Genomic DNA, 23142 nt, shown 5'->3' with positions numbered 1-23142 from the left:
GACTCATTAATTGCCACAGAGGTGGAAGGTGGCTCTGTGGTCAAAATTCCATCTAATCATTCCAATGCCAAATTGCACGTTCCATGGATCATTAATTCTTTGGGATTTTCCCCACCACAAATGATCTCCATTGGCACGGGTCATTAAGAACAGTTTATCAAATCATATGATAGTGAGTACAAAAGACCCAAGGGAGAGGACCTATTTGTCTGGAGACTTGTCAATCCATAATAAGTCAGACCAGTCCTAACCATAGATGGAAGACTATTGAGGCCAATGCAAAATGCTTATTTCTGCCTTACGGTATCCATAAATCCACAAACTCTTGATTTGAGGGGAATCAGAGGGAATTCCCTGTTTCATTTTCTAAAGTCTTCCAAACAAAGTTCCTGAGACCTTTAATGCTTCTCAAGAATCTTCTAAGAAGGTCAGCACTTCACCTGTTGTGCTTATCACTAACTGAACTATAATATAAAAAGTTCTCTTTCAAAACTTTCCTGAGCACCTGTTATATAATCTAAGTTGAAGGTGGCTAATCATAGAAGATATGAGCCAGATTACTTGGGTTCAAATTCTGGGCTCGACCCTTATTAGCTATGTTAATTTGGATACATTTTCTCATCTGCCAAATGGGGAAGATGATAACAATGCTTCCTATCTCATAAAGCTGTTGTGAGGATGACACAGATCAACACCTATGAAAATGCCTGGCAAACAGTGGATACTCATACATATTCATTTTCCTTTAGAATTGCATTTTTCTTCTATTCTGCTACTTTGGCCTCTCCCAATCTGCATGTCTCATGTCTTCTTACTTTAAGAGGGCTCATTCTTCCACTGCCATCCTTCCTCCTGCTTTTCATACATCACTTTGGTCCCATGACCTAGACTTTTCTTGGTTCTCTAGGGAAAGTTGTCAATTAACTTGTGCAAATGGATGATAATGGGGGTAATTAGTTCTACATCCCACACAACATATTTGCATTTAACTGGGACTTTTAGAGTCAACAGCTTAACCCAAAGCAGTGATGCCATTGGTGGGAACTACAGGCAAGGGGGGCAGACAGGTTGGACTGAGATTTGGAGACAGAGGGCCCCTTACAGCATCTTACCTATCACACTCTGTCTACTGGGTATTTAAATGCTAATCTCAGCCTTTCTAGAATCCTTTTGCTCTCAGGTATAGTTTCCTTATGATACTCTGCTTTTGAAATGTACTTAGTCTGAGGGAGCAAGAAGCAGAGACATATAAATGGAAACTCCCATCACACTGTCACTTTATGTCCAGGACATGACAGTGGGACAGTATGCTTGGCGTTTGGGGCACAGATTTTGAATGCTTACACCCTTTGTGGAGCATGAGGGGAGAGTTATTGCCAGAGGGGATTCTGGCTTTATTTGTCATCTACATAAACCTAGTTCTCACAGAGAGCTCAGCAGACGAGGGTCTTGGCATTTTACTTAAAACAAAAAACACAAAAATGACGACAAAAATTGTTCCTCTTTAATGTTTTCGGTAAACTGGAAATTGAAATTTTTAGATTTTTTAGGCCTTGTTTCTTTTAAGCTCCTTTGTAAATATCAAATAATTCACTGAAACCTTTCTACACATGCTAAAAAATCCCTAAAGGCCCATGAGTTCTTCAAGAGAGGTCAGATGTCTCTGAGGGCATATTCAGTTTAAAGAAATAATCCATTTCTCAATTTCTGGCACATGGTTGAACATGCTGGCAAGGGAGAGGCCACTTCTGTGTACCAGTTACTGGTGAGGGAACTACCAAAATTTTATCATTCAATCTAATTGGGAGAAAGGTCCTTTTGAATTAGTAGAGAGCTCCGATTATGGACTATTTGAAAGGAAATGTACTTTTTACTGCATATATACATATATATGCAATGGATGTGTGTGTGTGTGTGTGTGTGTGTGTATTCAGACTATCTGTACCCAGACTAATTTTGCTGAGTTTGTTCTAATAAATAGATGGCTAGTTAAGAATTAGCAATATAATTTACATACAAATCATTCATAGGATTTACCGAAGTCTTAGAAATGGTTTGTTTTTCTTAAGTATGTTAAAACTTTTCCTTATTAGCTTCTTTAACTAATTTTTATAAGCATTTTCTTGACGGGCAGTTGAAAAAAATAAATTCAGCATAGCCCAGGTTGAACAATTAACAATTCTGAAGAGGTTAGGATTAATAAGGTTTGATTGTAGGTTCTTGAAATAAGATGGTCTCTCACACTGTGATAAAGTTCCAAGCCAACATCTCTTTATATGACTCCTGAAGCAGCTTGTCATGAGTAGTTCATTTTAAGGGTAGCCATCTGGAGACTAGGGCACCTCAAGGCCATTATTACAATGCTCCTGAGAGTCATAAATAGGTATACCCTTAAGCTGGACACATGGGACTATTGACTCAAATACTCTGAACAAAAGTCTATCTAAATGATAGACAAAATGTCTACCTAAATGAGAAACAGAAATGTTTTTGTGAGCAAATCCTTTTCTGGGATGAAAAGATTTTACTTAGTGGTCTTGCTTCTCGGGTCTCAGAGAACCTGAGAAGCCCTTAGAGAGTAGCCTGGTGGTTGGTGTTGAGGTTAAATCACTACAGTTATATAGACACTGAAGGGAATTGGTTAGGCTGACCATGCTTGTCAATCAGTTGCAGCCATTAGTAAAATAGGCCGTCTAGGGAGGACACATTAAAAATAAATCTCTTAATGAGGCTGAATTCTGTGCTTTTGGAAGAAACCTTTTGGACATCTTCATTTCTGAAATATTTTGAGGCTGCCATGGAAGAACAGCCTAAGTGCTCCATGGCTCCCTCTTTTTGACCTGCATCATCACACTGAATTTTGAAGCCAGATTGATAAATGGAATTGGATGAAGGCTAGGAAACTTTCCACATGGCCAGGGCCTCGAGAAGACTTGAGTAATAGTGCATGGTTAGAAGAGAAATTTGGTTTGATTTAGTTGGGGAACAGAGGAAATAAATATCACCAATGACTTTTCAAAATACAGCTAGAAGGAAGACGGCCTTACAAAGACTGTATCATCTAAGCCCTGGTTTGACTCATAGCTAGAAGTCAGTATTTGGCCCCCACAACGATTAGAAGCAATACTGACGTACCTTCCATCTTGCCGGCTGATGGTAAACCCATAATCACTGTGGTGCAAGAAACTAACATTCACCCCTACTAGAGGGGTTCCATCTACGGCCACCACTTGGCCTCGAATCACACAAGCACGCCTGCAACACAAGATCAAAGGCAAATATAAAAGCATGTTGAAACTGGATTCCAGAAGCCAAGATGGAGACACTTTGGAAAATACAGTCAAGTATAACAAAGAAAACAATAATTTCACCAACCCAGTAGTAACTACTAATAACATTTTGAGGATGGCATGTATATCTTTTTTACCCATCAAAATTGGGATTATACTCAGTACAGATCTGCATCCTCATATTTTTAACAGTATATAATTAACATTGTCCAATGTAATCAGAAATTCCTTTGTGATTATACAATATAACCTTCAAACAGCATTCCTTAATTTTAATCCATTCCTTATTTTAGGACATTTCATAGTTTCTTAACTTTACCAGCATTGAATATCTTATTATTTCCTTGGGAGATAGTCCTAGTTGTGGAAGAATATTTTTCTCTTATTAAAATTAAAATTCATTACATTAATTAATACATAAATATATAGTACATATGACTAAAGTCTCTGCTCACCACCTCCCTCTCCCAGTTGTTGGGTCTTCTCCTCAGAGGTAATCAGCAACATCATTTTGTTGTGTGCATTTTCTATGCATTTACATACATAGGTGTGAACATTTTTAAGGCTCTTAATACATATTGCCAAATTGCCTTTTCTGGAAAAACAATTTTTTTAAAAAAGCAGACTTATTTGATAAATTTTAAGAGTTAATCTGCAAGAGACATGGTCCTTGGCTATAGTATTCTGTTTCTCTTGCCTAATTGAAATAAAATATTTCAGGTGATTTTTCCTTTAAACAAAGGAGTTTCACCCTTGCCAAAAAATGGGATTCTATTAAACTAGCCCCTAAACAGGGCTGTCTCCCAGACATAGTCCACTAAAATGTGTATACTTTCAGCTCTAGCCTAACCAAGTTGTAACAAATTTCAGGAGCTTGACAGTTACGAAGAGGGCCCAGAAGCAAATTCTGGTCAAAGATTTTTCACTGGTCTGCCATTATTGGGGGCAGCAGGGGTTGGGGGTGAGTTTTTTAACCACTTGGGGAGGGGGGAGTCCAATCCTAGTTTTGGCAGCCCTGAGCTCAAGAATGTTTATTTTACACCTGGAGCTGGTAGTGTTGGGGAAGGTTGAGCAAGTTCAGTGATTTTTTTTTTTCCTAGCGAGTTAATGTCATTTTTTCACCAAGTGGGATTCAGTAGATCAGGGAATCTTAATCTTGGATTAAAGAGGGCCATGTTATTTGGGAAAACATGACTTTCCAAAGTAACCATGATAATTCCACCCTAGCATGATAACTTCTTCAAACAGAATTAGCAAGTTGAGGCAACGTATCTAAAGGCTCATGGCTACAAAGATCATTTGAGAGAGAGAGAAAAAAAATTGAAAAAAATCAAAAGACAGGTACCAGCCAAAGTTTGTTTTATATGTTATAGCCAATAAACTCTCCACTAAGTTCTATCACACACAGAGGAATTGGATGTAAGTTTTGCTAATAGGATTTATCCTGCATTACCTAAGGCTTTCCCCCAAAACAAACTACAAGCCATTAAGTACTATCCAAAAGTAAGCTAGTATAACTATTGGTATTGTTGTATTGAGCTCTCAGACCAACATCCCTAATTTTGACATAGATCAGTGGCTTTCTTCTTTCCAATGAGCTGTACATTTTATGAGTTCTGTAAATTATGGTTCCAAATGGTATGCAAATTGGCATATTGGCACTTGCTTTACCTTGTCTGATTCTCCCAGTCTCTTTTGGGGAGATTTTGAAAGTTTGAGATTTTGAAATCCCATTTGTTCTAATAGAGAAGACATTTATTTGAAAGTCAATGAGTTCTCGATTTTGAACTAATCCTGACAGATCTGGTCCCAGGTTCTAAGTCCAATGTAACAAGAAATGAAAATGAAAGGATGTCTCTAGTTTTATACATAACCTTTTGAAGGTCTTTGTAAAACAAAATTTGACAAGCAAGGTATAGATGAAGTAGAAGCAAGCTGAGAAAATCTCCTGCAAACTATTTAGTAATTGGAGCTAGAAGGGCTGAGAAGAGGCACAGGAAAATCAGTTAAACATGGCTTCCTGGGCCCTAAGAGCTGACTGCTTTTTGTGGGGGCATGGGGTAACTCCACAAACTTACCAAGGCTCTACCAGTTAACAAGGTGGCCTTTGCAACAATAAAGCCTAGCTAGGTGGTCACTGATTCCCTTTTGGCAAGACAATTCCACACTTAACTCATTTTATTTGTTCATATTACTCTAGACATTGTATCTTCCCACAGCTATACTAGGCTCAATTATTTTTGTTTTTATTTTGTCAAGCCTAGTTGGCATTATTTGCTCATATTTTATGACAGACACAGACCTGTCTCTTCTCTTTGCTGCTCTTTTATTTTCTATACAGTTTATATTTATGAAGGATCCAGGCTGGTGAGTGAAAGTCTCATAAAAGTCATCATTATTCTGTGCATTTCTCTTGTATTCCTCTCTTCCTTCATTCTGTATCTCATTCTGAGTAGACTTGTCTTTTGACTCTTCTGCTTTTTAATATTCCTCATATTTTATGAAGCACACAGATTTGTGTGGTAACGACTCATCAAAGTCATCATTATTCAAGACATTGTCTACCTGTTCTTCTTATTCATTTCACTCTTCATCATTCATAAATAATGCGCAGACTTGTCTTTCAACTACCCTATTTTTTGTTTCTCATATTTTATGATGCACACCAACTTATAGCATATGATAAAGCCCCATAAAACTTATTATTCTACATTTATCAGCATTGAGCTCTCTTTGTAATGTATTAGGCCTTAAATGTTCTAAGATTCCCTGTATCTTGCTGCATTTGCTCCCATTATTTACACACTCCATGTCATCTATTTTTCACAAGAATAACTCTCAGCTCCTTTCATTCCTGGATTACTAGTACTTACTGTAATCTTTGACCAACATCAGTCATCCTGTGTCAGTGGAAGTTGTCTAAATTTCAGGACAGTATTAAAGTATTCTTTTTTAATTTGCAGTAATCTTGATTGGCACTGCTTGCAGAAATCTAGGGAAAACATCTTCCCAGGCAAACTCTCCACTTCAGAAAGCCTTCATATATACTCCTGCAAGTATGGTGTACTGTGCCACTTTGCTTAGCTCAACTGCTATTTTGTGCACTCCTGGCTTCTGAATTCAATTATGGTAGCCTTGTATCTACTTTATTTTTCCTGAGTCACACGGCCACTGAAATGTAGTCTCTCCCCCCCTTTACATCGTCTGTTCGGATTGTGCTTCTCATATCCAAGGTAGCCTGTATAATTCATATTTTTCCTAGCTTAGGTCCTTGTTGAAGGAGTGAGCTGAATATGGCAGAGGACTGTCTTTGGTAGTGCCACAATCCTACATTCTGTGCTTTTCATCATTCCCATTGTGATGCCTCCCCGTTTCCTCGCCCAGAGAGTCTCCGGAGTCTCCAAATCACCACCTAATGGAAGTATTCATACCTGGCCTGTCCTTGGCCCATCTTGGGGAAACATCTCGAATTCTTAAATTTTTTGCCACATCAAACTACCCTCAACCTGAGTCTTAATCCTTCAAGGACCTGTCTTTTTCCGAAACTTTTTCCCATTAGGTATACAGAACTCTTCTGAGTCTTCCAAACGAGCTAATAGAGGCTACTCTCTGGATGATCATAAAGCTGACCCTGCGCATGTGTGCGCCCAGTGTGACTGTCTTGGGTGTTGGTTGTGTGCGTGTGTTCGTGCACTCTCAATGGCAGGTACTGTATGCTTTCTATCTTTGCTTGGGGCTCACTCTCCTTTGATTCACAGACATGGCTGGGATGCTTTCCTTCCTTGAATCTTTAAAAACAAGAACCTCTCCCTGCTGTTCTGGGTTAGAGCAAGATAACTTGAACTCAGACAGACATGACCAACGTGACTTTAGAAACGCGTATGGGGATAGATCACCACTCACAAGTGTCTCTTTTCCCGTTCTCTGGAGAATACAGCCTGCCAAGCTGTCTACTTCCTGTCACTATGCTGAAGCAGCAACCCCAAAGGAACTGCTTCTCCCTTTAACTAAATGCTGAATCCTGTAGGTGTTTGGAGCTTGGTCTGAAGAGCAGGGCATCCTGAGAAATGCAAGTCAGAATACACTTTACCCAGAGCCTTATTTAACTAACAAGCTGCTTGTTAGACCGTTCTGATGCAAAAGGTCTCATTCATTCTGTATTTGTTATTTTCATGGCATAGTCTAATTATCCCTAGCCTCCAATAAACTCTTGGTTCCATTCTCCTCTTTTCTTATTTGTTGCCTTTTGTCTTCAGTGTCAAATTTCCAATATTCATTCAACACCTCAGGCAAAAACATTAACCTCAAGCACAAGAGTTGGTTTGAAAAACAACACTGAAAACCAAATTGCTGAAAGAAGATGTAATTTACTGCATTGTGTTTCTGATTAAAATCTTTCGCAAGGAAAATGAGGCCCGGGGTGGGGAAGTTACAACTCTTTGCTTTTGTTGTTAACAGGAGCATAAGCATCTTTTGAAGGGTAACATTCAAAATCAAGCTCCTGGCCAGCAGGGGATCTAGCAGCAGTTGGGCAGGTTAGGTTGTTTTCTCCATAGGAACAGATGAAATCCTTTCCAGAGCTGACAGCTCTGGTCAAGAGATAGCATTGAGAAGGACTGGGCTGCGAGAAGCCACGAGAATGCTCTGTTCACTAGTGCTGGAATCCTGCCCTGTAAATTCCTCCAGGAGTTCTTATTTGGTTCAAGTCTCCAAGGGACAGAAACCTGCTGCACATAGGTGTGGTTCAATGGTTCTCCTGACATATCTGCAGGCTTATTAGACTGTAAAGTTCCACAGCTGTAGATGGTATCACTTGGGCTAAAGCAGCTTATCCGCTGCCATCATGCAATGAATAAAGGAACTTCTCTTTATAAAGGAGTGTCATCTGGGGACTGTGATCCTGGTCCTCAGTCCTTCCTGGTAATCTTTCTTGCATACAGATCAGTGGTTCTCAAACTTGATCACACACCAGAATCACCTGGAGCGCTCGGTGAAACAGTGGGCTGCCCTGCCCCGGGGTTTCTGATTCACAGGACTGGAATGGGGCCCCAAGAATGTGCATTCCTAGCAAGTTCCCAGGGGATGCTGATGCTGCCAGTTTAAAGACCAAACTTTGAGAACCACTGTTTTAGTGAAAGCAAGACCAGAACATGGTCAGCCAGTTAAGAGGTATGAACTCCCCAAGAGGGACGCATGGGACATAAACTGCACAAAGGCAGGCAAGTCACTAACTGGTTCACAATTGCGCGGTTATGAAATAAATCCGTGAGGCATGAATTTGTAACTCCTCCACATAAACCTCTGGAAAAGAGTCTGCCAAATTGTAGTTTGGGGAGTCAAGTTGAAACTGTCATGACAAAGTGGAGGTTGGATGACAAGATGAACTGTAGGGTCCCTTCCAAATCCGGAGATTATAAAATGAAACAATGTTTTAACCTGATATCTGTCTCAAATAAGTGTCAATTTTTCCTCCATCCTTATTATTCTCCTTAGACAGTGCTCGGATGCATGTTATCACACTTGTTCTAGCCTGTCTTGGATGGGAGTTATATATGTGTCTGTCTTTTCTATTAGATCGTCTACTCCAGGGCAAAGACTGTGATTTTCCTCTCTGTGTCCTTCCCAGTGCCCGGTGTACATGGCGCCTGCTCGAGAAAGCTATACAGAATTCCAACTCAAATATTTTTATATGAAGATATAAGATACTTGCAACCTACCCTCACGACACTGCTTCAAAGGTTTCAGAGGCGACTTTGAGGTTCCTGCACGACAGATGTCTTACAGTTCATTTATTAGAAGCCAGCATTCTGGATTGTGCATTGTGACTTTCTCATCATGAGAGTTTTGTTTGATAATTGACTACTTCAGGTAATTAAATAGTACCCCTGTGTTTGGGAAGAATGAATGAATAGTCCTCCTCAAATGCTTAATTTATGAACACTAACCCCATTATTCCTTTATATATTACCATATAATTACGATGTGGTATTTCATAATTTAAATACATTTGAGGGTTTCTAATATTCAGATATTTGGGGGGTTTCCACACAACACATTCTGGGTTTTTGATATATGTTAGCTAAGCTGGTACAGCACCATGAAAACATTTAATGTTATAGCATAAACCCGTTTTCATGTTCTGAAAGTGCGAATGCTGTGAATGTTCATATGCAAACCCAATAAAATCTCATTACTTTTTACTTAAATAGAGCAGGTTGATTTAATCCCACTCAGTTGGTCACTAGCCCAAATAAATAATACCTACTAAATGGGTAACATTAAAAGCAGCTGGAAGCATTACCCATCAACATTCTAGGACTCTGGGAAAGGTGGTGCTATTGAAAATGCAGATAGCTTTTTAAGGAGAATTATTTTCCTCATGGCTAGTGATGTTTCAAGTAAAACAAAATGGGGGCACTCACCCTGAGGACGGTGGTTATTTTCCCATCTGCCCTGGTAATTGCTTGTCAAAAGCAGGCTTGCTTTGGATGCCTGAGATCCCCAAGGTAATGGGAAAAAGATCAAGTGTTTTGAAGCAATAAGAAAACTGAGGACACAGTCACATTTTCAGGACCGCGTAAGTGCCAGATTGTTTCATTTAGACGCATGATTATTTTTGTCCGGAATTTGAATCCTGAAATATTTGTCCTGTAAGCCCTTGCAACTCTCAAACAGTCCCAAGTTTGTTTTTATTTGGTTTGGTTCGGTTTGGGTTTTTTTTTTTTTTTTTTTGGGGGGGGGGAGGACTGTTTTACACGTTACTCAAATGGTTTCTTTGTAACCAGCTCTATGGGGTTTTATTAACCTCATTAACCTTTCCTGTCACTTCTCTGTGAAGCTGCCCTTCAAATAATGGCTAATCATTAAATATAGGGGAAGTCTGTCTAGTTGGCTATAGCCTGGCCGGGGATTACTCTCCCTTCCACAGAGGAAAACTTGGGGCCTAGCTCCACCCACAGCAGTTCGAGGTCTGGCTCGCTAGTCGCCCGTGGTGACTTTTCCCTGTCCTAGCTAGTTTCAGCCACCTCACAAAGGTGCCATGACAATAAAATAACCCAGTAAAATGATTGTCTTTTGAATTGTATCTTTTTAATTACATTCTCTTATGTACCCTGGTATTTATTAAATATATAATGTATACAAATATATAGACAAATTTGTATCAATAAAATCTTTATGAAGCACTTATTATGGGTCAGGTACTACGCTGAGCACTTTTCTTATTTCATTTAATATCGATATCACCCTGGGTAGGTACAACTATTAGCCCTGTTTTAAAAATAAGGAAACAGATCCAGAGAGGTTAAAACACACACACACACTCAAAACTTGCTCAAGATAACACAGCTAGAAAGTGGTGGAGGCCCTTTGACCTGGATTCTAAGGGGCCTGAGCTATACCGCAGATCTTTCTTAAAATGCGGCTACAAAGGAAAAGAAAGTTGGAGCTCACCTACAAGGACGGTGCTTTTGTTATCCATAGGACATCAGTTCCTGTGGACACTGACGAACTGCTGAGTACTTTCTATGTGCAGGGTGTGCAGTGGAGATGAGCTAACCCCTGTCATTCACTCCTCCCCAAACTTGCATTTACTCTGCCCTCTCTCTCGGGACAAATTGAGATGATAGAACCGGCTAGAGACACAGCAAGCAAATATGGCTAAGAAGTAAGTAATAAGGATTTGAGCCTCTTGAGTTTCTTAATGGAGCAGTAAGATGGATAAAATATTAGAAAATACCTATCCATACTGAGATAAGCTGTAGATTGACAGCTCCTGGTATCACTGATCACAGTTATTAAGCATCTCAGAGCATCTGAGTTTCAAAATACCACAAATAATCAACTGAACAGCCTTTTGAAGATCTGTGCTCTGATTTCTTTTTATTCTTGGTTGCCCAAGAATATTCGCAAGGAAGTGAAAATCACACGTTCTTTCTTTTTGGTACCTTTAGGTGTTGACTGCTGATTTCAGGAGCTAGTCAGCACTATAAATCTTGGAACCTTCAGCACTTTGTAATTTTTATAATGCATTTCCTAAACTTTAGCATCAGACAAAAGAGTTGTCTGAAAAATCAGGAGATCCCGTCTTCACATGGGTAACACCTTTCATATAAATGAGATCAAAGTGCTTTATTAGCAAGTAGCAATGATCTTCCTTCCCACTTAGGACAACAACTGAGAAGTGATAAGCAAAGGAGGTTGCTCAGGACGAGCAACATGGTAAGACACACAGAATCGCAGGGAATTGTGATGGAGCCAAACCACACCTGGGACTCCTTTTGCAAACGTGGGCAGATCATGTGCAGTGCCTCCCTTCAGAAAGAAAGGTGAACAAGAGAGAGATTTGTGGATGCTGATGCCGTAGAAAGAGCTTCCCCCAGTCCTTAATGTATTCAATTTATTCAGTAATTGTTGCATTGTGTGTTTATCAACCCCTAGTTGTGTATCTGGTATAATGTTTTTTCATGTTCCTAGATTAAAACTACACAAAAACCTGCCATTAGCAAATAGACTTGGAAGTCCTTAACCAACAGATTCATGAGAAAGTTAAACACAAAACATACATATTTAAATTTGTACCATCAGCCAAATTACAAATGATAATGTTACAGACCTTCTGGGGGTTACCTGTGTGTAGACTCAACTGTGTGTTACTTCCATGAATGCTTGAATCCCGTAATAACATTGGATTTCCTTAATAAATATTCTAAAATGTAAAGCTTTTCTTGCCTCTTCTTTTTCTTAATTCCAAATCAGCAAGTGGTTTCTATATATTTAATTCCTTTTGGGTTCAACAGTAATTGACGAAGATCTGCTATTTTTTTTTCATGACTAAACAGTCTAGGGCTGTTGCTGATTTCTCTTTCTAGAGGCTATTCAGTTTGTCTGAGGTATTTAAATGTTTTCAATGTACTCCTAGAGGAGAGGCACCCCATCGCCTTATCAGGAAAACCTAGTATAGTAACCAGTGTGTAGTAATTCCTTGAGAAAGGTTTGTTTTACCTTTTCATATAATGTCACAGAATCTTGATTAGTGGGCCCCTACAAGTCTCCGCCAGGCCCTGGCTTGTGTGACAATCTGTTGCTTAAGGGTCCAAGGTCATCTGAGATATAGATGAATGCCACGAGGTCTCTGCTCGAGTGTCATTTCCCCAGAGAGGCTTTCCTGGACCACTTGGTCTAAAATGGTCACTCTCTGTCCCTAACCTTTCTTTGTGTCACTTGAAAGTACTTATACCTACCTGATGTGTACCTTTTTTCATTATCATTCTTCCTCACTAGACTGTATGGGGAAGGCCCCTTGTCTGCTCTAGCCCAGAGCCTAGGACAGTGCCCATCACCACATGGATAAATGAACCAAGTAAACATTGTAATGTTCATCGATCTCAAGAGTGAAATGATTAATCTTCCTCAAGGTGGATTATTTTGAAAGAAACTGTAGGATCTATCATTATAAATGATGCCCAAGTATTGTTAATGGGAATTTTTTCACTGCGGTAAATGAGAATTTTTTTGATGATTGATTTTTTTCCCATTGAATTCATCTGTTTAATACAAACATTTTAAATTGTAGAAAAAAATTACTTACAGCCCCACCTTTCAAAGGATGGAACTTCTTGCAAATAGTTACACTGCTCACGGTCCAAATAAGCTTTGTGTTTTTCTTGCAAATCATCAATAGTCTCCTGTTTGTGTCAATTTTAGCAGCTCTTCATGCTCACCTGAGTTAATTAGTCCCATCTCTGAGCTACAGCTGAAAACTTCCAGGTCAGTCTCACTTCTGTCATTGTTTAATGACTTTGTCTCATTTGCTAGAATACCTCTTGTCTTACATCCACTTAGGTTCAAAGTAGTTGAATTTGAGACCCCAGAGTTGATGAACTCCAAGCTCCCTCAAAAACCTGATGTTTCATAATCTGCAGAACTTATTGCAAATTGTAATTAATTTAATTATTTATGCATTTACTTGATGTTTGACTGCCTCTACCATTAGATTATGAGGGGAGTTCTGTGAATAAAGGGATGCTGTTACTTTTGTTTCCTTTCATTCACACAGTTCCTGGCACACAGTGGGTACTCAAGAAATACCTGTTGAATAAATGAGTGAATACATATCTTCATCACTTTTTAAAACATGAGCTGACATCAGGATATTATACTACATTAGGGATGGCAGAGAAATTTGATATCTCTTCTAGAAGAATTTAAAGTCCTTGATTACTCTGGAAATACTAATAGTTCAATAAAATACAAATTTTAAAAACCAGTAATTAGTTTCCTCTCAAGTATGGTTATTCTTAAGTCCTAGTCTCTATTCACGATCAGCCGTCTCTGTAGCAATGACCCATCTTCCTGCAACCTTCCCCTCTTAACCTGACTCTTGATTCAATAACTCATTTTGCCATTCACAGGATTTCAAATGGTATAAATTCCCAGCTCAACTCAGTACAGAAAAGCATGTTTTATTAAACAAGTTATGATAAGTAATTATGGCTGTTACCAGGTATCACGAATAATCAGGAGCATGAATCAAGATTTTATTATTGAGTGGGGTGTAGTAAAGGAGGGGGAAGGCTTGCGTCAGTAGAGTTTGCCAAGAATGCCACACTCAAGGCACTGGAGTACCTCAATTTGTTCTGGGCACTTGTCTTTGTTTTTCTCATGAGATGGAATAATGACACATACTCAAGTGAGCCAGTTAACAGCAGCCTTCACACCAGCTTCTTGATATTGTTCCTTATTTTCTAATTTTTCCTTGGTTCTAAATTTTGATTATCTAGCCCATTGAAGGCAGAGAGGATTATTGATGCTTATACAAAGTTATAAATGATGTCAATTATGGGCAGGCTCTGACAGTGGTGGAATGTCTCATAAGGTAAAAAAAAAAAAAAGTAATTACTTTGCTACTGTTAGATAATCACTTCATCTTTTATGAATTTGTTCCTGTGCTATTTGGAGAACAGTAATCTTACCTTTAGGCTGGCTCTACATTTGGGAATTGACTTATTTGAGGTTCTAATATCATCTGTGTGTTCTAGGCAACAAAAATGAGTTTTTCATGAGCAAATATGAGAAGAACACTTCAATATTACCACAACTAAGTCACTCGCTCATCCTTGACTTGCTTTTTGCTAGGTGCTGTGTTAGAATCTGGGGGTACAGAGGTATGGTAGATTAAAGATGGCCACAAATTCTTTGATACTTCTTTCATCAAGAGGGGGGATCTATGTCCCTGACTTTGAATCTGGGCAAGTTCTGTGACTGATACAACTAACTGTATGTAACGTAAGTGACACTATTAAAATTTCTGGACACGGGCCTTATGAGACTGGCATCCTCCATTTTTTGTCTCTTGGAATGCTCCCTCTTGGAGCCCTGAGCTACCATATACGAGGCTGCCTGCCATGCCAATAGGAAGCCCAAGTAGAAAGGCTGTATGTAGAAAGAGAGATTCCCAGCTGCTGTCCAGCTCTTCCAGCCCCCACCTATTTGAGATATCGTACCTGAGAGCGCAACCAACATGGAGAACAAACAAGCCATCCTGGCCATGCTCTGTGTGAATTTCTGACCCACAGAATCATGAAATATAATAATAAAATTTATTTTAATCCATTACGTTTTGGAGTAGTTTTCTACGCAGCAACAGATAATCAAAACAAGGAACAAATCAGACTTGGTCCTTGTCCTCACAGAACTTAAGACTTAGCAATTAGGACAATCCAGAGCTAATACTGTGTATATCCCAGAGTAGAGCAACAAATCAGACTTGGTCCTTGTCCTCACAGAACTTAAGACTTAGCAATTAGGACAATCCAGAGCTAATACTGTGTATATCCCAGAGTAGAGCAAGAAATTGAAATATAGCAACATCATTGAAACTAGAAGAAACCTACCATTGTGTTTAACTTCTTCACTTTGGAGCCTGTTAACAGTGCTGTTATGTGCTTAATGCTGTATTAAGTCTGGTCACCACTCTAGAACTTTTCAATTAAGGGTAGGCATTCTAACTGGAGTGGGCAAAAGAAGCTGCCATAACTGCACCCAGCAGCGTTGTTGCAGATTTTTAGATTTTAAATTGTTCTTAAAACTGTCCTAAGTGATAAACACAACAGTCAGATGCCTCTCAACAGACACACCCTTGTCATAAAAGTGGACATTTTGCTTCTCTTACGGCGGGCCCTGGATTAGCTGATGTCATGATTGATGAGATGTGATACCCTAGGATAAAATCCACAGCCTCAAGGGACCCTAATGGGAGGCAGAGTGGATACCAACTCTTCCCAAGGTAAACACAGGTACCCTAGTGAATTAAGGGTGGAAATATCATTGCATTAATGTGATTTCCAGTTCATGACCAGTCACCTGTTATCTCTTTTTAAACCAAGATAGTTAAGGCCCCAAATTAAGTAAAATGATAAGATTAGATTTGTGAGGACCCTGAGGGAAAGAGATCAGAAAGGAAAAACCAAACACTTGAGGTCTTTCCAAGGAAGACTGAAGAAGCTGTGTAGTCCGGGGGTGACAACCCCAAATACCAAGCAGGGCCAGGCATGCCAGGGAAAGGGAGGGAAGTGAGCCAGGCGTAAGGGAACCAGTGACGGGGGAGCTAGAAAGCCACGTCATAGCCCATCCAGACAGGCGGTGGCCCTCCACTCCACACCTCCTACGCCATGCCCATGGGTGCAGAGATGCCAAGCTTTGTACATTTTCTAAAGAAGGAATACATGCCAATTTTTATGTGAGATCTTCTAATTTCTAAATGTTGGGCCGAACAAACTACATCTGTGGGCTGATATGAAGCAACCTCTGATGTCGATGCCTGACATGGATTGATGTGGGGTCAGCCTCTCATGGGCCAGACCTTGCTGTCAGCCGTTGCACTCACCCTGGTAGGATCTGGTTTTTTAAATGCACTTCTCCATTAGTGACGGCGAGTGAAATGTCTGGCTTTGCAAATTACTGCTGTCATTTAGTTTAATGTACTCTTGTTTTTACATATTTATAAAAACCTTTTACATTATTAATAGTGATTAAATGCTTAGACACTGAAGATCAATAATGCTGCTGTTCACCTATTTACATTATTAAAAAGTAATAAGTCATACAGGGCATGTATAATATGTGGTTTACTTTGTAGTCATGTTAGGAGCAGATCGAAAAAATGAAAGAAACTCAGGCTACTGGGTAAAACGTATTTGGGAAAAAACCAGTAGCTGAGGTGGGCTTGCTAGAGATGTGATGGCGTGCAGGTTACATGCTCACAGTGACATTATGCTCCCATGGGGCACAGGAGGTACACATTTCATGGGCTCTCATGTGCTGGTGTAGCAAGCTTATGACAACAAAAGCTAGTCTCACTTGGATGCACAAGGATGAACAGATATTTAACCTCTGTGTGTCCTTGCAACAATTAAGTCACCTGTGTGCTACTGTCTTTAGCTCCAAAGGCTTCTGGTGGTGGCAACACTCAGCAGAGAGTCATCTGTGGGGTCACATTTTGCCAGCAGGCAAATGAGCCCCTTGACAATGTTCTCTTCATCTGCTTATCTGGCTAGCTCTCAATTATGTGACAAAAGCAGAAAGGCAGAGTGGGTCACCTGATTTTAGCACAGCAATGTTCTAGATCTGTCACAGACAGGGATATCTAAGGGCCGTAAGTCTTTTCAGGGTTAGCTAGCCCAGCCTTCTAAATAGCCAAAGGGGCTGGGCATGGTGGTTCAGAGGTCAGGCTCTCAGTACCAGTCTGCCTGGGTTCAAATCCTGGCTCTGACACTCGTGGGTTGTGACCGTGGGCAAGTCCCCTACTTGGCACCTCAGTTCCGGTTTCCTCACCTGGAAAGTAGGCATAACGACAGTGTCTACCACATAGAGTTTTGGTAAGGATTAAATGAGATAGCCCATGGAGGAGCCCAGTAGGAGACCTGATACATAGTAAATGCCTGAGAACAATTTACATCTAGCAAAGGGCCCATTTTTACCCGCCATTCAATTGTGTTCTTCTACCAACAGGAAGTTCATTTTTTTTTTTAAGATTTTATTTATTTATTTGAGAGAGAGAATGAGAGAGAGCATGAGAGGGGGAGGGTCAGAGGGAGAAGCAGACTCCCTGCTGAGCAGGGAGCCGATGCGGGACTCGATCCTGGGACTCCAGGATCATGACCTGAGCTGAAGGCAGTCGCTTAACCAACTGAGCTACCCAGGCGCCCCCCAACAGGAAGTTCATTAACACTGGTTTGTAGTTTGCAAAAATGCCACTGAAATGCATTAAATAGAGCTGGATTTTTAAACTTCGTTTTTTTTTTTTTTTCTTGCATTGACCCAGATGCAACTTCTCCAGCAGAAATTAGAGCCAAGTCACCAGGTTCATTTAAGGACAAGTTGAAATGGGGCGGCTGTGGTGTAACAGAAAGGTTACCAGAGTTGCTACGCTACAAACTTGGTGGCTGTGTGACGTTGGGCAAGTTACTGGACCTCTCTGAACCTGTTTCCTCATACATAAAATATGCTAATACAAATCCCCACTTCACAGGGATACTGTGAGGATAAAATGCAATGAGGCATGTTTGAGGGCTTTGCAAATGAAAAGGTACTATTTAGATGTAAGAGCTTGTAACTATTATTCTTTATATATGGGATCGGAGTCAGATTGATTTTACCCAGAGTGACACTGCATGTGCTGATATTTTAGGGGAGGTGGAGTGAGATCGCTTGTCCTTGACTCTATCCTTTGGAAAAGGCCTGCACCTTTTCTGACAGACTCGATAGGTCTCTAATAGCTGAGACCACTGGGTGAAGGGGACCTGTTGTTCTGAATTCCAATGTGATGTGCAGAGCCAAATGATAACTTGGAGCATTTTACAAAAGAATCAAGCCAGGAGAAGAAGAAGGGCCTTAGCCACCACAGGTAATCCGTTTGTTCGCTCCGCCTGTGATGGCAAACGTGGCTGAAGCCTGAAGCTGAACCCCAGGGGTGCAAGTCTCTCTTGGCTTTGCAAAGTTTATGGCTCCGATGACGTCCTGGTCCTGCTCTGTGTCACAACGACTTGTCTCCTGCCTCTCTCGGGTCCTGATCTTCTCCCTTTACTTGAGTTTGTGGAGTCATTTAATAGACCTCCATGTCATGGAGGTTGTTATTTCTTCCACTTATTTCTTTTTGTTGTTGTTGTTTAGACTCACTTTCCCTGAGCATGGACAAAGCTGCAGAGTGATGACTTCCCTCTACCTTCAATAGAACGGGGGTAATGGCTGCATTTTGTTCCTTTTGTTTCTCTGCTGTACAATCCCTAAGCCTCCACTATCTAAATAATGACTTTGACTGCAGCGCCCCCCCAAAAGTTACCCCAGAGTTGTTACTGGGCTGGGAGAAACACTTCAGAATGGGGAGGACTGAGTCTCTTGGGAGAATTCAAACTTTGACTAGATCCCCTGGCAGGACATGCCTTCCTTGTGACGTGTTGGCATTTGGGTTTTGGGTTCTGTCAGACACCTAAAAGATCACAACTGCACAAGAATAAAAAAACAACAAGGAAGTCTTAAGTTTCAGTATCAGTCTTGTATACAATCTGTGGAAAGGATGCTGACTGTTTTACATTTCCACGCACATCTGTTTTTTTTTTTCCTTTCCTACTTTGTATAGGTCCAGGTGGAGTTGTTTTCTTATATTGTCACTCATATTAATATAAACTCTCTTTTTTATATTAATATAAACTCTTGACTGAGTTTTCTCTTGGGGACTGATCACACCCACCAGCATGCAACAAAGTCGGTGGGATGTAGACAGGGGCTCCTGGATAGATACTCTGCATGATTTTTGAATTCCCATTTGTAATAGTCTGGAAAGTAGTGAAACATCTGCTTGTGGAATGAACAAAGGAGGACATTTTTAAGAGACTAGAAATGTTGACTTCAGTGATTTATTTATGTCTAGTGCTAATTAGTAAAATATATCATTGCTGAAGATGAAGCAGAGAATAACAGTGAGCAAATTCATGTGATTATACTTCAAATAAGTAAGTTAATTAAAAAAATTTCTTTACCTACTGGGTTGGGCTTTGGTCTTAGGTCTTTAGTGACAATTCATGCATTTGAGCTTTCCTAGAAGACAAACTTTCTTTTTTTAAAAATTTTATTTATTTATTTTAGAGAGAGAAAGAGAGAGAGCAAGAGTGAGTGTGAGCATGAGGAGGAGTAGAGGGAGAGAGAGAATGCCACACAGACTCTGCGCTGAGCATGGAACCCCACACAGAGCTGGACCCCACGACCCCGAGATCATGACCTGAGCTGAAATCAAGAGTCGGACACTTAACTGACTGAGCCACTCAGGCGCCCATAGAAGACAGATTTTCACAAGTCTTGCATTTCACATTAGGATGTCAAATTCACCCAACTCTTTCATATAGAAACATTTTACATCATGGAATAAAACTTCAAATTTAGCTTTTGAAATTCAAGGGTTTTCAAGGGATCAATCCAGAAGCTAAATAATAAATTTGCAAATTATACTTCAATTCTGTTTTTGTCATTTAAAGCCCCACCTATACTTTACTACAAGTAATACACATTGTGTGCGTGTGTGTGTATACACAGTTGACCCTTGAACAACACAGGGGTTAGAGGTGCTAACCCCCCACGCAGTTGAAAATCCACATACAACTTTTGACTCCTCAAAAACTTAACTACTAATAGCTTACTGTTGACTGGAAGCCTTACTGATAACAGAAACAGCTGATTAATGCATATTTTGTATGTTATATGTATTGTATACTGTATTGTTACAATAAAGGAAGCTAGAGAAAAAAATGTTATCAAGAAAATCATAAGGAGAATATACTCACAGTACTGTACTGTAAAAAGTCCGCATATAAGTGGATATATGCAATTCAAACTTGTTGTTCAAGGGTCAACTGTACACACACACACACACACGTTTATCCTTTATGATAAAGAATCTCAAGAAATGACTTCTCTCTCTTAACTAACCAGTAAGGCCTTAGGTATTCCAGAGAAGCCTAAAAAAGAAATCGGTATGTACTGTGTGGAATGGAAAGTAGCCTGATCGTTAGAAGATATCTTCCTTTCACAGTTAAGGAAAAACATGACCACTGTTTATTAAGAAATAAAATAAATACATATATACCTGCTGTCAAATGAGATCTCTGGAGGAATGACGTGAGTACTGTCCTTGCCAATGAGGAATTTGATTCGATCATAGAAGAGTCTTGAGGTGTGCTGAGAGAAGAGGGGTTGGCTTTGCTGAATGAGATCAAGAGGATCTGGTGAGCCCTGACAGAGAGGACTTACATAACAGTTGCTTTGTTGACAACAATCAGGGTCCACACAGTCCGTCAAACCATCTGAAAAAAAGATCATTTTTTTTGAAATTTAACTTCAAGAGAAACAACATTGTTTAAAATATGCACAAATGGAGAAAAACCTAGAATACAGATGAAGGTAACCATCCATGTTTTGAATTTAGTATCTATTAAATTCATATGTTTCTCATGAAAACTTACTCTGAGTTTAGATGGCATAAACTATTTTGCTCACAAATCTTTCTTCCCTGAATTCTTGAGCATTTATGGGCCATGCCACATTGTTTACATTTGGATAGAGTATTCCATGAGGTATCACTCTCTTTAGAAGTTTCCTTCTCCCTCAGCAAGACCATTCCTCCAGGATAGCAATGATTCTTCTAATTCTTTGAATTTCTCACACCATGTACATTTATGAGCACACAATTAACAAATGCTAGCCAATCTGAATTTGTTTGCATTTTTTAAAACATTGAATATTCTTATCTAGTGGTGATTCTCAAAACAGAGGTTGGTATTCTCACAGTGAGAAAGTGTCTGGAGCAGGGCAGTGATTCTCAAATGTGCAGTCAGTTATCTGGGGAGCTTATTAAATATGCATATTCTTGAGCCCCACCAATTAAATGAGAATTTTTTTGAGCCCAGGATTATGCAGACTTAATTTGGGTGATTCTGGATGATTCTGAAGCACACTAATGTTTCAAAACCTTTTTTTTTTTTTGGAATTTGTAGAAGCAACTAGAGCTTACTTGTTCCTTACAGCAGTTATTTGATGCAAGTACTAATAAATCTCAGGTATATGAATGTGACAAGTTGCTCTCTTTCATTTCCTAGGCCTTCACTGTTTACTCTAGACTCCTGACTCCATGGTTGTACCAATAAAAAACAATAGCATACAGGCTTCATTCTTTGGTAGAGGAACTGATGAAGGGCACAGGGGTTGCAAGAGAAGGGGTTACGTTGAGAATCTAGTAGGTGCAAAACGCTGTTAGGTGACTGGGGAAGTAAAGAGAGAAAAAGACACTTTTCCTGTTTTTGGGAGCTCGGAGCTGAGTAGGAGAAATAGGCGTATAAACAGCTGACTCTGACACTAGTTAAAAGTGCAGTAAGTGTGATAGAAGTCTACATTCAAAGAGAAGGAACGGGAGTGATTAACTGAGCATATGGACACTCCATTCCACACCCAATAAGCAAAAAAAAAAAAAAAAAAAAGGCCTTCCAAGGTCCTTAGAGCAGACAAATGGCTCTAATTTAGACGTTTAACAAGGGTAAATATAAAGATGCTAATCTTCTTGGCTGGCTGTGGAATAGGGAGGTTCAGATGGCTCACCTGCTCCTTAGGGCTGCTTGCTGCAGGTTACCGGCCCTGGCTTCCCGCCGCCCTTTGGCTTGCTCCCTCTCCCTGATGCGCTGCTCCCGGGGAGCCAGAGGGGGCGTACTACAGCTCGGGGGCAATGAAAGCCAGGAACACCCAGACAGAAGACGTTTGGAACAGCTGCCCTAGGGCACACAGGAAATATTTTTCCCCACATGAGGTCCGTTCAAATTCCCTGTGCCACAGACACTACTTTGATCTAAAATGCAGTTTGCTGCTTTCTTGCCTTCCCGGTTTGTTCAGTGCATTTTGCCCCGATTTCTACTTCTCTGTAGACCTTTTTCTTTTTCACTGGTGACGAACTTTTAAGTGTGGATGCGTTCCAGTAAGAAGGCCCCTTCTGCCTTCCTTTCTCCCCTCATTCAGCAAATCATATTAACAGATTTTCTATAGATTTTAGATGCCACCGTCACCTCTCCAATACGTTGTTTTCAGTCTCCTATTAGCACATTATCTCTTTACTCTGCTAATCAAACATCTGGATGCACTGCAAAGCTGCCAAAAATATCAGGCTGTTTAAAAGAGTTCTCTGATGTCTGGAATTGGTGCATAATACACTGCACAAGGAAAAACAGCTTTTTCAAATGGGCAGTCACCTTTATCTTTCAGTTGGTAACAAATGGACTAGTGATCATCGGATTGGGCACTTGCAGGTTTCAACCTGTCAGCCACACAATTTGAACTTAGTTTTGAAAAGAAGTCGATTTTAAATAAATAGAAACGCCAAATGGCCTTCAAAACTGAATTCTGAAACCAAACACAGAGCCGATTCAAAACTGGGACTCACATTCTCATCCAGTTAGGGGCTATAAATTCCGAGCTAAAGCTTCATATTTAATAATTGCCTATTATAGAGGGCTGACCCTCTAAAACCTCTGTTTTCTGAGACAACAGTGAGACTTCTGTTGAATCGAGAAAGGCTACAGGCAGGCAGCCCAATAATGGTATGCAACCCCCAAATTAGAATTCATAGGTAAGCCCAATCCATGGGCAAAGATCTACTTACCAATTATCACATTGGCTAACACTCCATACAGTATGTCTAGACTGTTACAAAGAAGTGCAAATGACAGTCACACTGCATGTGTGGGTTTCTTTCTTTCTTTCTTTTTTGGGGGGGACTATTTTACCAGTTCTTTTATTGTTCTAAAGTGGCAGCTCTGGC

The 23142-nt window shown here is 40.0% G+C and overlaps 1 protein-coding gene across 3 annotated transcripts in view; it reads right to left on the bottom strand.

Moving 5' to 3' along the window:
* Window positions 1-23142, bottom strand: part of TENM1 (teneurin transmembrane protein 1) — a 548130-nt gene that overhangs the window by 134623 nt on the left and 390365 nt on the right. For all 3 annotated transcript variants that reach the window (XM_021685960.1, XM_021685969.1, XM_021685964.1), the window contains exons 15-16: window positions 20428-20644; window positions 3136-3255 (exon numbers count right to left, since the gene is read on the bottom strand). In XM_021685960.1, the coding sequence (XP_021541635.1) occupies window positions 3136-3255; window positions 20428-20644 (337 nt within the window). The remainder of the gene's footprint in view (window positions 1-3135; window positions 3256-20427; window positions 20645-23142) is intronic.

The sequence above is a fragment of the Neomonachus schauinslandi genome, chromosome X, assembly GCF_002201575.2.
Source record: "Neomonachus schauinslandi chromosome X, ASM220157v2, whole genome shotgun sequence".
Taxonomy (NCBI): Eukaryota; Metazoa; Chordata; class Mammalia; order Carnivora; family Phocidae; genus Neomonachus; species Neomonachus schauinslandi.
This window is presented reverse-complemented; position numbering and strand designations above follow the sequence as displayed.